The sequence below is a fragment of the Bombina bombina genome, chromosome 4 (assembly GCF_027579735.1).
Source record: "Bombina bombina isolate aBomBom1 chromosome 4, aBomBom1.pri, whole genome shotgun sequence".
NCBI classification, from domain to species: Eukaryota; Metazoa; Chordata; class Amphibia; order Anura; family Bombinatoridae; genus Bombina; species Bombina bombina.
In genome coordinates this window covers 123,961,511-123,977,766 of record NC_069502.1, presented here as the reverse complement: position 1 = coordinate 123,977,766, position 16,256 = coordinate 123,961,511, and the positions used below count along the sequence as shown (strand labels likewise).

General features: G+C 40.4%; 1 protein-coding gene across 1 annotated transcript in view; it reads left to right on the top strand.

The window, feature by feature from the left end:
* LOC128655275 (protein FAM228B-like) overlaps positions 1-16,256 on the top strand; it is a 138,691-nt gene that overhangs the window by 114,667 nt on the left and 7,768 nt on the right. Inside the window, exon 8 of the mRNA XM_053708934.1 lies at positions 2,031-2,166. Within this exon, the coding sequence (XP_053564909.1) occupies positions 2,031-2,166 (136 nt within the window). The remainder of the gene's footprint in view (positions 1-2,030; positions 2,167-16,256) is intronic.

The window sequence follows — 16,256 nt, the reverse complement described above, 5'->3', positions numbered from 1 at the left end:
TTGTTTTTAGTTGCGATTTCTTCTGCTAGAAGAGTCTCAGAATTATCTGCTCTGCAGTGTTCTCCTCCTTATCTGGTGTTCCATGCAGATAAGGTGGTTTTACGTACTAAACCTGGTTTTCTTCCAAAAGTTGTTTCTAACAAAAACATTAACCAGGAGATTATCGTACCTTCTCTGTGTCCAAAACCAGTTTCAAAGAAGGAACGTTTGTTGCACAATTTGGATGTTGTTCGCGCTCTAAAATTCTATTTAGATGCTACAAAGGATTTTAGACAAACATCTTCCTTGTTTGTTGTTTATTCAGGTAAAAGGAGAGGTCAAAAAGCAACTTCTACCTCTCTCTCTTTTTGGATTAAAAGCATCATCAGATTGGCTTACGAGACTGCCGGACGGCAGCCTCCCGAAAGAATCACAGCTCATTCCACTAGGGCTGTGGCTTCCACATGGGCCTTCAAGAACGAGGCTTCTGTTGATCAGATATGTAGGGCAGCGACTTGGTCTTCACTGCACACTTTTACCAAATTTTACAAGTTTGATACTTTTGCTTCTTCTGAGGCTATTTTTGGGAGAAAGGTTTTGCAAGCCGTGGTGCCTTCCATTTAGGTGACCTGATTTGCTCCCTCCCTTCATCCGTGTCCTAAAGCTTTGGTATTGGTTCCCACAAGTAAGGATGACGCCGTGGACCGGACACACCTATGTTGGAGAAAACAGAATTTATGTTTACCTGATAAATTTCTTTCTCCAACGGTGTGTCCGGTCCACGGCCCGCCCTGGTTTTTTTAATCAGGTCTGATATTTTATTTTCTTTAACTACAGTCACCACGGTACCATATGGTTTCTCCTATGCAAATATTCCTCCTTAACGTCGGTCGAATGACTGGGGTAGGCGGAGCCTAGGAGGGATCATGTGACCAGCTTTGCTGGGCTCTTTGCCATTTCCTGTTGGGGAAGAGAATATCCCACAAGTAAGGATGACGCCGTGGACCGGACACACCGTTGGAGAAAGAAATTTATCAGGTAAACATAAATTCTGTTTTTGCTTTGTTCTCTTGGTATTCTTAGTTGAAAGCTAAACCTAGGAGTTTCATATGCTAATTTCTTAGACCTTGAAGACTGCCTCTAATCTGTATACATTTTGACCACTAGAGGGCATTAGTTCACATGTTTCATATAGATAACATTGAGCTCATGCACGTAAAGTGACCTAGGAGTGAGCACTGATTGGCTAAACTGCATGTCTGTCAAAAGAACTGAAATAAGGGGGCAGTCAGCAGAGGCTTAGATACAAGATAATTACAGAGGTAAAACATGTATTATTATAACTGTGTTGGATATGCAAAACTGGGGAATGGGTAATAAAGGGATTATCTTTCTTTTTAAACAACAAAAATTCTGGTGTTGACTGTCCCTTTAAGCTTGTTTAGGGCTCCTTTTCTTAAGAAAAGCATATTATAGCAAATAGAGAATTCATGTATATTATAATGCAAAACAGAGGTTTCAATAGGCCATATTGTTGTACATGACTACACTTTCTATGTTCATATTATATCTTCTGTTAATCGATTGAAAATTATGGTTTTAATGTTTCATGGCGTTATATATATTCCACATAACCTCAATAAAAGAATATTAAAAGGGGGGAAAAAAATAATAATAATAAATTTCACACAATGGTAGAATTGGGAAGAGGCATGCCAGCACTAATGAGTGACCTACAGATTATTTTAATAAAGGAACATAAAATGCAATTGCCATTTAGCACTCAGAGCAGAAGTACCTGATCAACTGTACACAGTTTACCAACATATGCAGCAGGGGAACTAAAAGTCATCACAAGATGTTGGATAACATTTTTTAGAAGCATTTTTGCAAACTTTCCCTTTAAGTGTCCATGGAATACTCTAACTTGTATACCACAGTTTGTTCACTTATGCCTTATTTATGACTCTTGTTATATAGTTAAGGTGTTTGATAAAGAATAAAGTACACTTCCTATTTCTCTACTAATACATTCTCAATTTTGCTCAAAGGAAGACAATATTCAGCCAAAGAAATCCGTGAGAAGAAACTGCCTCGGTTTCCATTAGGGCGTCAATCGATAGATGGAGCAAAGTGGGTGAAATGTCATTTTGGATATATAGAAAGTGAGGCCCGACAAAAACACAGGTAAGGTCCCTGATTGATGAGGACATTGTAAGCTCTGTCCTACTTCCAGATTCCAGCAGTTAGTTCACAGATAGGTTCTAGGCTTGGACACCTGTTTAAAAGGTAACAATGCACAATTTTCTTGCAAACAACAAATATAATTTATTTTTAGATCAGTTATGTTTTATTAATTATATTTGAATATGAAGTTAGTGTGAAAAATAGTAATTAAAGGTGCCAGAAATATGCTGAGAATTTTTTTTGAAGAAATATTGTACTTAAAATACTCTATTTTAGATTTAATAGACATTTTTTCTAACTGTTTACAATGACCCTATGTCAAATTAACCAACTTTTTCTGTGAGAGCTGAAAATAAACAATAGATATCCAATTATCAGTTATATCCAAACATCTATTTTATATTATTTTTGTTTTTTACACAAAATGTTAATCATTTTTAGCTGCTGCTCTTTCATATACATCATATATTATTTTAGTATAATGAACCTTTCTCTTCATAAGTTACTCATTACTCCTGTGATTCAGCTAATGGCCACTAGGAGGAGGCAAAGATTCCCAAAACTCAAAGAGCACTTAATCCTTCCCACCTATCTAATATGCCAGTTTTATCTTTGTATCCACTGGAGGAAGGTTAAGAATTGCGGTGCTCCAGATTCTTTGTTGAGGGGCTACTCATACTGATTTAAGGTCCATTATCCCCCTCAGAGAGCTACTACTGAGAGACAGAGAGGAGATTAGAGTATAGGGCAGTGACACAATCACTTCCAGTGAGAAGTTGGTCACAAGCCTCCGACAGGTGTCACAGGAACTGGCCCTTAGCCTTCTCCTGTTGGGTCATTGTTATACTCTACTGTAATGTGCTCAGCACTGGATGGTCTCTCTATTGGAAGCAGCCATTTCTGCAGCTGGTAAGCACGGTAGAATGGGTGCAGACCAGTTAAGTGTGCAATCACATGTTGCACTCATATAGCGCACATTTTATTACTGCCATTTTTTACTAAAGAGTTTACCACATTTATACTAGACTTTATTATGCCTGTTATTCTAGATGTGGGTTATTGAGATTTCAGGGGGCAGTAAGGACCTTTAGAGTTATTTACACACTATGGGCCAGATTACCGGTAGAGTGCTATTTATCGGTTTTGCTCATGCAGTAAATGCACTAGAAGTAAACTTTTTGCGCGTGTCGAGTTGTGCTCATATTACAAGTTGAAAGTAAAAAGTTATTGCTCGCATGCTAACCCGATGCGTGCAAAATCCGAACTTAGAATATCGAGCATGCTATAACCTATTCCTCCGTAGAAGTCAATAGAGAACACCCCACTTGTGGACTAACCCGAACACACATTCTAGATCTTTTAGAGCAGTTGTTCCAAAACCTTTTCTTGTCACTGCCCCTTGGTTCAATAAACTCACCATTGGCACCCCCTAACATAACACATAAAAAATATATTGAGAACAGCTGTGCACAATACACTCTAAAGGAGTTACAACTAAACATATTCAAATTGTAAAAGAAATGTTTTATTAAAACTATCAGGAGCCAAGTGCTGGTGGGGGGCATAGCTGTCAGTCAATACATAGGTGCATGCAAACCGCTACTGATAACTATATTATCTTTATCTTCTGATACCAGCTTTTTAAAGTTGATAGTCACTGTGTAAGAGTCTTCTAAACCACATTTAGTAATTATTTAACTGTTCAAAAACTGTTAATCTGATGGATGGTCTTGATAAAATGATACCAGTTTCTCAATCTCTCGTGTTGTGTCACATAGCAGGGATCTTAAATCACCATCGTCTGATATCTGCAGTTGATTTCTTTGCTTGGAGCATAGTTTTACTACTGCACTAGGGCTACACGATTAATCACATATGCGATTTAAATCCGTGATTAATTGCCGCGATTTAAAAACCGCGAGAGATCGCGATTTTTTGCTAAAAAAAAAAATTCCTCAGAGGTGGCTGTACTGCATTGATTTGTATGTGATGTCTTGCAAACCAGCTCCATCTTGTGGTTGCTTTAAGCACACATTTGTAAAATGGCTGTTTTACTTTCACTTTCTGTTTGTGATCTCACTAGCAGCCGATCAATCTATAGAAGTCTAAAAGCAGAGCCCCCATGCAGGACAGTGAAGAGGAGAGAAAGCCACTCACTTATTTCCCCCTAGGGACGTCTGCAGTCTGAAACTTGGGGTAATCAATCATTATGGAACCTCTCACACAATCTCCTGCTCTCTGAGAAACGGCTCAAATACATAGCAGATGCAGTTAACCCCACGGCTGCCAAAAAGGCTAAAACTGCAGTCCCCTCTGCTAGCTAGCTGCTGGGTTAACTGCATCTACAATGTATTTGGTATCGGCAAGGCACAGCATTTCTAAAAGGAGCAGCCCCCACCCCTACTGCTATATGCCTGTATTGGATTCCTGCAAAGGAGCGCAGGGCTCATTATCAGTCAAGATAAAATGTTTAAAAAAAAAATATATATATATATATATATATATGTCTATATGTCTATATATATATATATATATATATATATATATATATATATATATATATATACACATACATAAATACACACACACATACATATGTATGTGTATGTTGTGTGTAACTGTCACACACACATATGTGGTTTGTCTTTTTATGCTCCCAGAGTGTATTGGACATTGAGAAACATGTACATTAAGATTCTGTAGTCTTAAATACATTTTTAATTTAATACTGCACCAATAAATCAACTTTATAGAAAGTTTATTCTACTTATCAAAGTGTTATGCAGTGCATCACCAGATTATTTCTGATGACAGAAGAATTAAAAACCTTAGCTGGTTGACTGTGTACAAAGCTACATACCAATAGTCAGCAGCACTTTTCAAGATAAAATGACCTTTATTGCAAACTGTTCAACAAAGCGATGATTCGGACTCCTAGTCCTTAATCATGCTTAATTAGCAACATCAATTTATATCCCAGCACCACAAGTATTAACCAGCCAGTACTAGGTTACACATATGCCCTCTAGTATATCGGAGTTATATTACAATTAAAACATTTTGTCTTTATCAATAACTTATATACAATCATAAAGATCGTATTTACATAAACATTGAGTATAGGTTATTCCGGCCTATAGGTTGCATAGCATTTAAGTTGTATATCCAAAAGTCTTCTTTTCTCCTTAACAAAAGCTCCCTATCGCCCCTCTGCGTAGATGGGGTACAAAATCTATGACCTGAAAGCAGAGCTGACTGATGTTACAGCCAAACTATAAAAATGAAAATAATGAAAGTAGTGAGAAAACATTGGTCCTTCCTGCATAAGTGTCATCCAGGTGTGGAGGAGTTTAGTTTACCACCTATGCATGCATTTTAGGAGGAGTAGAAACTTTGAAAGATGAATTGGTATATACTGATGTAGGCAGTGTAAGAGAAATGGCTGTTACCCATGTTTGAACTGCAGTTATTGCAATTCAATGATTAAAGGTTCACGCTTTCTACATCCCCTCACAGGTAGAAAATATATTAGAGGATATTTTACATGTGAAACAGTATATGCTATATACCTTTATAAAGTGTCTGTGTGGGAGGATATATATTGAAGAGACCACCCAGTCCATGATAGGATTAATGAACACAAAAGCAATATTTGGTGTAAGAATAGGGAGGCTTTAGTTTCCATACATTTTTTACAGTTTGGCCATAACATTAGTCAGCTCCACTTTCAGGTTATAGATTTTGTACCACATCCACACAGAGGGGGCAACAGGGAGCTTTTGTTAAGGAGAAAATGCAATGCAACCTATTGGCCTGAATAAAGAGTTAGACTTCTGTTTTTGTGATCCCTTCAGCTTTGTATATACTGGTTAATATACCAGATACAAATGTAAGATCTTTGATACTCAGTGTTTATGTAAATATGGTTTTTATGACTGTATTTAATTTATGGACAAAGACAAAATTATTTAATTGTAATATAACTCTGGTACACTAGAAGGCGTATGTGTAACTTAGCACTGGTTGGTTAATACCTGTGGTGCTGGGATATAAATTGATATATTGCCTGGTGCTAATTAAGCATGATTAAGGGCTAGGAGTACGAAACATAGCTTGTGTTGCTGACCCACAGTTTGCAATAAAGGTCTTTTTTTTTTTTTTTTTATTATTAATAATTTTTATTGAGGTATATTTAAAGGCATACATTAATCAAAAAGATAGGTTCTTGCATTGCATGTCACATAGCAATAAAGGTCATTTTATCGAGTGTTGCTGACTATTGGTATGTGATTTGAAGGCTATTACAGTGTCCTGTGGTTCTGTGCTTTATTGTGATTTTATATGTACAAAGCTACTCAGATAAGCAAATCAGGCCTTTATTGTGTTTCCTGCTACTACACAATGATTCTAAACTGTGCAGTTAATGTTAATCTACTGTATACTAATGTACAGCCCTGGCAAAACAAAGAATGCAAGCCTACAGTACAAGTGGCTGCAATTTATCGTAGTAAGAGAAAGTGTAAGTTGCTGATAAACCTTAGCTGTCATAGAAAAAAACTTGACGAACCACTGCTTTAGAGGGTAGATCCTCTTATCACTTATTTACTACATTTTGGTGGGGGTTTTTTTTTACAAGCTTGTTTCTGTTACTCCACGCAATTCATGTATGGATCACCTTATTCATTCTAATTGGTCAAATGCTGCTCTTGCCTCTAAAGGATTCTATGCTCCCTCTGTTTGTAGTATACAAGGGAGTATATTTCCCCGGGATTTAAAGATTTTGTGCCCTCCGCTGTTTTAGAAATGTTGGCAGCCATGTCTCCTCCAAGTAAGCTCAAGAGAGTCTCTGACAAGCAACCTACTGTTGATTTGTCTTGCCATTCTGAATCTCTAAGGATCAGATCAGCTAAACAGTTACTTTCCTTCCTAAAATAGGGAGAGTCCACGGCTTCGTTCCTTATTGTTGGGAAATACAACACCTGGCCACCAGGAGGAGGCAAAGACACCCCAGCCAAAGGCTTAAATATCCCTCCCACTTCCTCATTACCCCAGTTATTCTGCCGAGGGAACAAGGCAAAGTAGGAGAAATATCAGGGTATAAATGGTACCAGAAGAATAAGATAAATAATAGGGGCCGCCCTTAGACAAAAAAAAACGGACGGGGGCCATAGACTCTCCCTATCCAGAAGGAAAGGAATTTATCTGATAAGCATAAATTATGTTTTCCTTCCTAAGATAGGGAGAGTCCACGGCTTCATTCCTTACCGTTGGGAAAACTATACCCAAGCTCCAGAGGACACTGAATAAATAACGATTCTTTGCCTTTCATCACGATAGGAGGTGGAGAGTCCTGAAAAAAGGGTATCTGGCCTTCGAGATGGGACTGGAGTTTTAAGTAGTTATGTCAACCTCTCAGTAAGAGTATTGATGAAAGTTAGAGTCTGGAGATGCAGGGAAAGTTTTTCTGCTAAACCATCCAGACTACTGCTAACAGCTCCTAAGCAATCAGTGTTGACGAGTTTTACTGCCTGCTTTCTCTCACTCAGGCGCATGTCAGGAGCGCTGCTATAAGACTGTCACAATTGAGAGGCTGTGTTCTGTTTCACAGCATGGATCCTGGAGGTAAGATCGTTTCAGTTTTTTACACATAAAATGCTATAACAGAGTCCATGTGGCTCCTTTATACCTTGATAGGATCCATGGTTAATATAATCTGAGGGGGGTTTATTGAACAGTTGGAGTTAATTAATCAGTGTATTAATTATTTACATGCTGCCTTGTGTGATTTTATTTTCTGGGCTCATAGACTGTGTGTGTGTTTTTGGCTGGAACAAACGGGTTTCACTTTTGTTTTTGAAAGTGTTGCACAGCTCCTATTAACTTGCTGTACTTTTCAGAGCATTTCCTCTAACTGTCTGGGTCTAGGAGGTGGTGAGTGCCCCAGCCATTGGGAGTATATAAAAACAACAACAAAAAACCTATTTATTTGTGTCCTTTTGTGGGTATAACCTGAGCTATGGAGGACTCTGACATCTTAGAAGGTACTTCTGTAATAAATCATACCTATTTATATTGTGAGGAGACCGTGGTTTTCCGCCCACTCAATTATGTTCCACATGCCTTAACTCCGTTATAAATTCTAAGAAGGGAGACAAGCCTGCTAAGGCTATTAGTCCCTCTAAGCCGTCTACCTCTCAGGACTCTGCGTCCCGTGAGATTACTACCCTTGCTACATTATCCACTCCACATGCAGTTCCCCGTAGCACATCTAATCCTCCATCCGGAGGGGGCCTTCTTCCTGCAGACTTTGCTGTACAGTTACAAATGGCAGTGTCTGCGGCCCTCAGTGCTCTAACAAACGCGAGAGAAAGGTTAAACATAGGTCTCCTGACCCGGAGTCATCTAAATATTTATCGGATTTTGCTATTATGTCCCAGTTATCCGATAATGAGTTAACCTCTGTAGCTTTAGAGGGTGAACTTTCTGGGTCAGAGTCCACCTGGAGGAACCGTCCTTTAGATTTAAAATTGAGCATTTGCATTTTTTATTAAAGGAGGTTCTGTTTTTATGTTAGAGGTTCCAGAGGCTGCGCTGCCTGAAGAACCTATGATACCTAAATCAGACAGAGTTTACGAAGACAGGAAAGTTCCTTTTAACTTTTCCTGTGTCATTTAAAATGGCGAATATCTTTTTTTAAGTTTTAAATGCTTTATTAAAACATTCACAATACAATTATAATTAAGAACATCAATTATTAAGGTTACAGGAACAGTAGTCATATTCAGCAAATTTTGCATTATGGTAAGATGCACGGAGCAGAGTCCACAGAATCTAATGAAAGAACTGAGCTCTCAAAGGTCTCAGCGATGTATAAAGTCCTTCAACATAATAAGGAACTGGCATCCGTGTTCAGCATTGACATGTAAATATGACAGTATGATAACCGTTGAACAACAAATAATTAACAGACATTACAGGTTTAACTCACAGGTAGTACATATATATCAACAAGATGGAACGCTCTGCGAGTTAGTCTATATTTAGGTCTTAACAATAGATGATATCTCCAGGTAGAAATAAGAGGAGGACAGGAAGGGAAGAAGTAGAGTATATTAGGAGAGGAGAGAGAAAAAAAAAAAAGGGAAGGGGGGAAAAGAAGTGGGTGGCAGGGGGAGGGAAAGGGGGAAAAAAGGGATAGGAAGGCATCATTTTAAGGGCAGATAAATGCAGATAGGTGGTGGGAAGTAGATCAAAATCCTAGGGGCCAGGAGGGTCAAGCCGAGTTCCCAGGTTTATTGGCTTGGACAATGGTTGCGAAGGTTACTGAGCCTAGGAAGCACTAATCAGGGCTATATTCCCAAATCAGAGTGTGTTGGTCTTCAGTACTATGAACATGCGACACATAGGCTTCCATTGATTTGAGGTATTTCAAGGTTTCTACAATTTGGTCCCAGCTCGGGGAGGTCGATTGCAGCCACATCCTAGCGATAGATAATTTGAGTGCAAGGAACAAGTAGACACAGAACATTTTTTGTGGGACAGGCAGTTTAGGAGGCAGGATATGGAACAAAGCCACACTTGGTGTAAATGGTATTAGAATACCTTTCGCATTGCAGTATTGAATCGCCTTTTGCCATAATGGTGTAATAACCGGGCAAGACCACCAGATGTGAGCTGGGGTGCCCAAGGCATCACAGCCTCTCCAGCATTTTGAGGAATTTGTGTGTGAAATCTTAAATAAGCGGACCGGTGTCAGATGCCATTGCAAGAGTACTTTGAGAAACAATTCATACAGAGTGACACAGTGCACCGTTTTTCTGGTTAGTTGAGTCGCTATATGCCATGCTTGTGGATCATGGATTATGCTTAGGGAAGATTCCCAACTCTTTATCGGTGGGGATTTTAGAAAAATCGGAGGGCGCAGTATGTCCTGATAAGATGACGAAAGTAATTTCTTAAACGAAAGTTTGAGGTCCCATTTCGTCTCCCACTTAGTTTTAGGACGTAGCGGGTCTTTGACAAAGCCCCAAGATTTAAGGAAACTTCGTAGTCTCCAAAACTCAAAATGGAGAGGAAGCGGTGGGTTATATTTCCGGAGAAAGGCCTGGTAGGAGAATAGTTGGGTCCCTTCATAAAGGTCCGAAACCCTAGTAATACCCAGCTCCTCCCAGAGGAGTGGATGGGTGTCTGGTAGTGCAAGAAGGAGGCCCCTTATCGTGTGAGATGGGGACGGATGAGGTGCAATCGTGGGAAGATTATGAATCTTGTCCCAAAATTTTAAATTGGTATTTACTATAGGGTTCACTAAAGCCATTTTTGGCCTAGCATGCGTAGGAAGCCAAATCAGGTCAGTAAGAAAAACCCCTAATGGGAGGGAAGCTTGCTCCAGTTCTGCCCATCGGCTACCAACCGGCGAGCCCCACTGTGTCACATGTGAAAGACGAGCAGCTTCGTGATAATAGAGGATATTGGGGGCAGCTGCCCCTCCTGCAGGTATAGGCTGTTGTAAAGTGCTCGTGGCGATTCTGGGAACTTTATGTCGCCAAATAAATTTATTACATTGCTGTTGAAATTTTCGGATGAGGGACTTAGATATCGGGATAGGTAGGGATCTAAAAAGGTATGTCAGCTTGGGCAAGAGGCTCATCTTAAATGCGGCTATGCGCCCCATCCATGACAAGGAGGGAACATTCCATGTCTCCGTGGTTTTTGCTATTTCGGCCAGCAGAGGGGAGAAGTTTAGCGAGAGAATAGTGGAGATACTATGTGACAGAAAAACACCAAGGTGTCTAATATGTGAGGTAGACCAACGAAATTTATATTTTTTCTTTAGTTCAGTCAATGTTTCCTCTGGGACATGTAAATGGCGAATATCTTTAACATCGAATGGGAAAGAATTGGATCTTCATTTTCCCCCTTTGTTACTTTTAAAAAGTTGTTCCTGGTCCCGGACTCTCAACTGGATTTGTGGGGCTCCATTCCTAAGGTGGATGGGGTGCTATCTCTATGCTTGCTAAACATACTACTATACCTCTTGAGGATAGTTCTTTGTTCAGAGAGCCAATGGATAAGAAAATGGAAACATTTCTGAGAAAGATGTTTCAACATACGGGATTTTTATTTCAACCGGAGGCTGCAGTTGCCGCAGTTTCCGGAGCAGCTACCTACTGGTGCGACTCTTTGTCGGAACTCAATGAGGTGGAGTCTCCCCTCAAGGATATTCAAGACAGAATTAAAGCTCTGAGAATTGCTGATTCTTTAATCTGTGATGCGAACATGCAAATTATTCACCTAAATGCAAAGGCCTCTGGTTTTTGGATTTGCACCAGCTGGAACCTCCTTGTTTTCATGTTTGCATTCCTGGACCAGCACTTCCAGTTCATTGCCCTTCCGTTTGGACTAGCTACTGCTCCAAGAATCTTTTTACGAAGGTTCTGGGGGCTCTTCTAGCCGTTGCCAGAGTATTACAGTAGCCCCATACTTGGACGATATTCTGGTGCAAGCATCTTGTCTTACGGAAGAATACTCGGAGTCCCTTCTCAGTCTTCCTTTAACTTTTCCTGTGTCATTTAAAATGGCGAATATCTTTAACAATGAATGGGAAAGAATTGGATCTTCATTTTCCCCCTTTGTTACTTTTAAAAAGTTGTTCCTGGTCCCGGACTCTCAACTGGATTTGTGGGGCTCCATTCCTAAGGTGGATGGGGTGCTATCTCTATGCTTGCTAAGCATACTACTATACCTCTTGAGTATAGTTCTTTGTTCAGAGAGCCAATGGATAAGAAAATGGAAACATTTCTGAGAAAGATGTTTCAACATACGGGATTTTTATTTCAACCGGAGGCTGCAGTTGCTGCAGTTTCCGGAGCAGCTACCTACTGGTGCGACTCTTTGTCGGAACTCAATGAGGTGGAGTCTCCCCTCAAGGATATTCAAGACAGAATTAAAGCTCTGAGAATTGCTGATTCTTTAATCTGTGATGCGAACATGCAAATTATTCACCTAAATGCAAAGGCCTCTGGTTTTGCGGTCCTAGCCTGCCGGGCTCTCTGGTTGAAGTCTTGGTCTGCGGATATGACTTCTAAGTCTGGACTTTCTCTTCCCTTCAAGGGAAAGATTTTATTTGGTCCAGGCCTGGACTCCATTATTTCTACGGTTACCGGAGGCAAGGGTGCCTTCCTACCGCAAGATAAGAAGAACAGGTCTAAGGGACAACAATCTTCTAATTTTCGTTCCTTTCGTTCTGACAAATCCCAATGACAACAGTCCTCCTCCATGCCCAAGCAGCCAGTCCTGGAATAAGTCCAAGCGGAATAAGAACCCCACCGAAAACAAATCGGCATGAAGGGGCGGCCCCCTATCCAGGATCGGATCGTGTAGGGGGCACACTGTCTCTTTTTTTCAGATGCTTGGTTCAGGGACAGGATCCGTGGGTCCTGGAGGTTGTATTTAGGGATACAAGATAGGTTTCAAATCTCATCCGCCCAGGGGCAGATTTCTACTCTCAAACCTGTGTACCAGACCAGAAAGAGGGAGGCCTTTCTAGGGTGCGTTTGTGACCTATCCTCCATAGGAGTTGTTGTCTCGGTGCCTATTGAAGAAAGAGATTTGGGGTTTTATTCAAACCTTTTCATGGTCCCAAAGAAGGAGGGAACTTTCCGCACAATTCTGGACCTAAAGTGCTTAAACAAATTTCTCAGTGTCCCTTCCTTCAAGATGGAGACGATAAGGTCCATCCTTCCTTTAATTCAGGAAGGCCAGTTTATGACCACTATAGATCTGAAGGACACTTATCTTCATGTTCCAGTCCACAGGGAACACTTTCAGTTCCTGAGGTTTGCATTCCTGGAACAATGTATCATAAACACAGCACTCACTTTCCACTTAGCACAGCACGGAGCAGGCTTACCAAGCCCAATATAGATACATGAAAACAAGGAGGTTCCAGCTGGTGCAAATCCAAAAAAACTTGTATTTTGCAATGTGGCATACAAACAAAAGCAACGTTTCAGTCCAACAATCAGCCCTTTCTCAAGCTTGAAACGTTGCTTTTGTTTGTATCCCACATTGCAAAATAAAAGTTTTTTTGGATTTGCACCACCTGGAACCTCCTTGTTTTCATGTTTGCATTCCTGGACCAGCACTTCCAGTTCATTGCCCTTCCGTTTGGACTAGCTACTGCTCCAAGAATCTTTTTACGAAGGTTCTGGGGGCTCTTCTAGCCGTTGCCAGAGTATTACAGTAGCCCCATACTTGGACGATATTCTGGTGCAAGCATCTTGTCTTACGGAAGAATACTCGGAGTCCCTTCTCAGTCTTCTTCGATCACATGGATGGAAGATAAACTTGGAAAGAGTTCTCTTATCCCAAGTACCACGGTGGAATTCCTGGGTGCTATAATAGACTCCATATCCATGAGGATATTTCTAACAGACCAGAGACGTTGCAAGCTAACTTCGGCATGTCTTGCCCTCTGGACCTCCTTGAGTTCCTCTGTGGCTCAGTGTATGGAGGTGATTGGTCTCATGGTGTCCTGCATGGACATCATTCCTTTTGCCAGGTTCCGTCTTAGACCTTTACAACAGTGCATGCTGAGACAGTGGAACGGCGATCATTCTGATCTGTCTCTACAGATTGTATTAGACAGCCAGTCTAGAGAATCACTCTCTTGGTGGCTCTGTCCAGATCATCTGTCCCGAGGGACGTGCTTCTTAAGACCATCCTGCGAGATTGTGACTACGGACACAAGCCTATCCGGATGGGGAACTGTTTGGGGTGCCAGGAAGGCACAGGGGTTGTGGACTCAGGAGGAGTCCTTCCTCCCAATCAATTTTGGAACTACGGGCAATCTTCAATGCCTTGAAGGCTTGGCCACTTCTGGTTTCATCCCAGTTTATCAGATTCCTATCAACATCAACCATCAGGGGGGAACGAGAAGTTCCTTGGCAATGAAGGAAGTATCTCGGATTCTGGCGTGGGCGGAGGCTCACAGCTGTTCACTGTCAGCGATCCACATTCCGGGTGTGGACAACTGGGAGGCAGATTTTCTCAGCAGGCAATCCTTATACCCAGGGGAATGGTCTCTACATTCCAAGGTCTTTGCAGAGATATGCAGCACGTGGGGGACACCGGAGATAGATCTCATAGCAGCCCGTCTCGATACCAAGCTACCCTGGTATGTGTCGAGGTCGAGGGATTCCCAAGCGGATCTAATAGATGCACTAGCAGTGCCCTGGAGGTTCAAACTCATATCTTTTTCCTCCATTACTGCTTCTTCCTCGAGTGGTGGCCTGCATCAAGGAGGAGCGGGTATCAGTCATCCTGATTGCTCCATCGTGGCAGCGAAGGACTTGGTTTGCGGATCTAGTGGGGGCGTCCTCATCCCCTCTGTGGAAGTTATCTTGCCGCAGAGACCTGCTGTTACAAGGTCTATTTGTTTATCAAAATCTAGATTATCTATCAATATTACTTGCCAACTAAGTTTGCAATCTTAAAACATCTCTCAGTTGCCTCCTTTGAGGCTACTGAGGTCAAGACAGAGCCCATAAGTGTCTCTATGTGCTAGTTTGAAGGCGTCGCTATATATTCTATTTTTAACTAAGGGAGTTTATTCTATTTTATATTATATATTATGTTACATTCTATACTTTATATTATATTCTGTACTTTATCAGTTCCAGGGAAGGTGACACTAACTTGCTCATAATAAGAAAAACTTAGGTTGAACATTCAATTAATGACCACTATAGAATGGAAGGAGATACCCGCTAGTTAAGCTGTAGTCTATATCTAGATTGTACGAACCCGCCCCGTAGATTCGATTTCAGATTGCCTTTATTAGTGTACTAGCTATATATATATATATATATATATATATATATATATATTAAACATCACATGCTAAACCATTTATGTACTATACCTTAGTACCTTACACCCACCCAACTCTTATAGCTGTGATTACCAGCGGAATTCCCCACCCTCCCCCTTACTCACTTTACATTTATACAAGACCTCCAATCGTAATGGGTCCTTTAATACATTGGATTACATGCTCATTTAACTCTTCATAACTGATATTCATTTTTCTTCATTTACTTATACCCCTCTATATTGAGGGATGAAGAAGAATAAACCTACATACATCACCTGTTTTTATATATAAAACCTTTACTGACCCATAGTTATCTTGTGAATACAACCTTGTAGGTCACAAATGTAGCTAATTAGATTTCTTTCTGGTTCAGTTGGCCAATTGGGGCCTTGATAATAGCTACTTATACTGGGCTATATGAATATATAAAACGAGGATTTCACTTAGATAAAATTGACTATACTTTTATGTTGCATTTCATCATTTTATGTTGACAGTACAGATGTTGATAACATCATTGAGATTTATTTGTCTTTATGCTGTCAAAATGTTTTTCTTTTATGTGTCTTTAATAATCCTCAATAAAATTTAAAAAAAAAGAAAAACTGAGGTTGATTTAATGATACTTGCTATATGTGCAGTATTGCAGTATGAACAATGTTATGTATTATAATGACCCTGTTGACTGCTACCATCTGTTTTATGCTGACTGTATACACAGCAACTTTGTACTGTTTTTTTTTTTCAACCTCAGTAAAAATATTAAAATAAATAAAAAAAAAAAATCTAGATTCTCTGAGGCGGACTGTGTGGAGATTGAACACTTAGTCTTAGCAAAGGGAGGTTTCTCTGAGAGTATCATTGATACTCTTATTCATGCTCGTAAACCAGTTACTCTGCGTATCTACCACAAAGAATGGAGGACCTTCTTATTCTGCTGTGAAGAGCGGGGTTTTTCCTGGCACAGAGTTAAGGTTGCCAGGATCTTATCTTTTCTCCAGGATGGACTGGAGAAGGACCTTTCTGCTAGTTCCCTGAGAGGACAGATTTCGGCCCTGTCGGTTTTATTGCACAAGAGGCTGGCTGAGCTTCCAGACGTGCAGTCCCTTGTTAAGGTTCTGATTAGGATCAGACCTGTGTTTAGATCTGGGGCTCCTCATTGGAGCCTAAATCTAGTTCTTCATGTTTTGCAACAGTCTCCGTTTGAGCCTTTCTT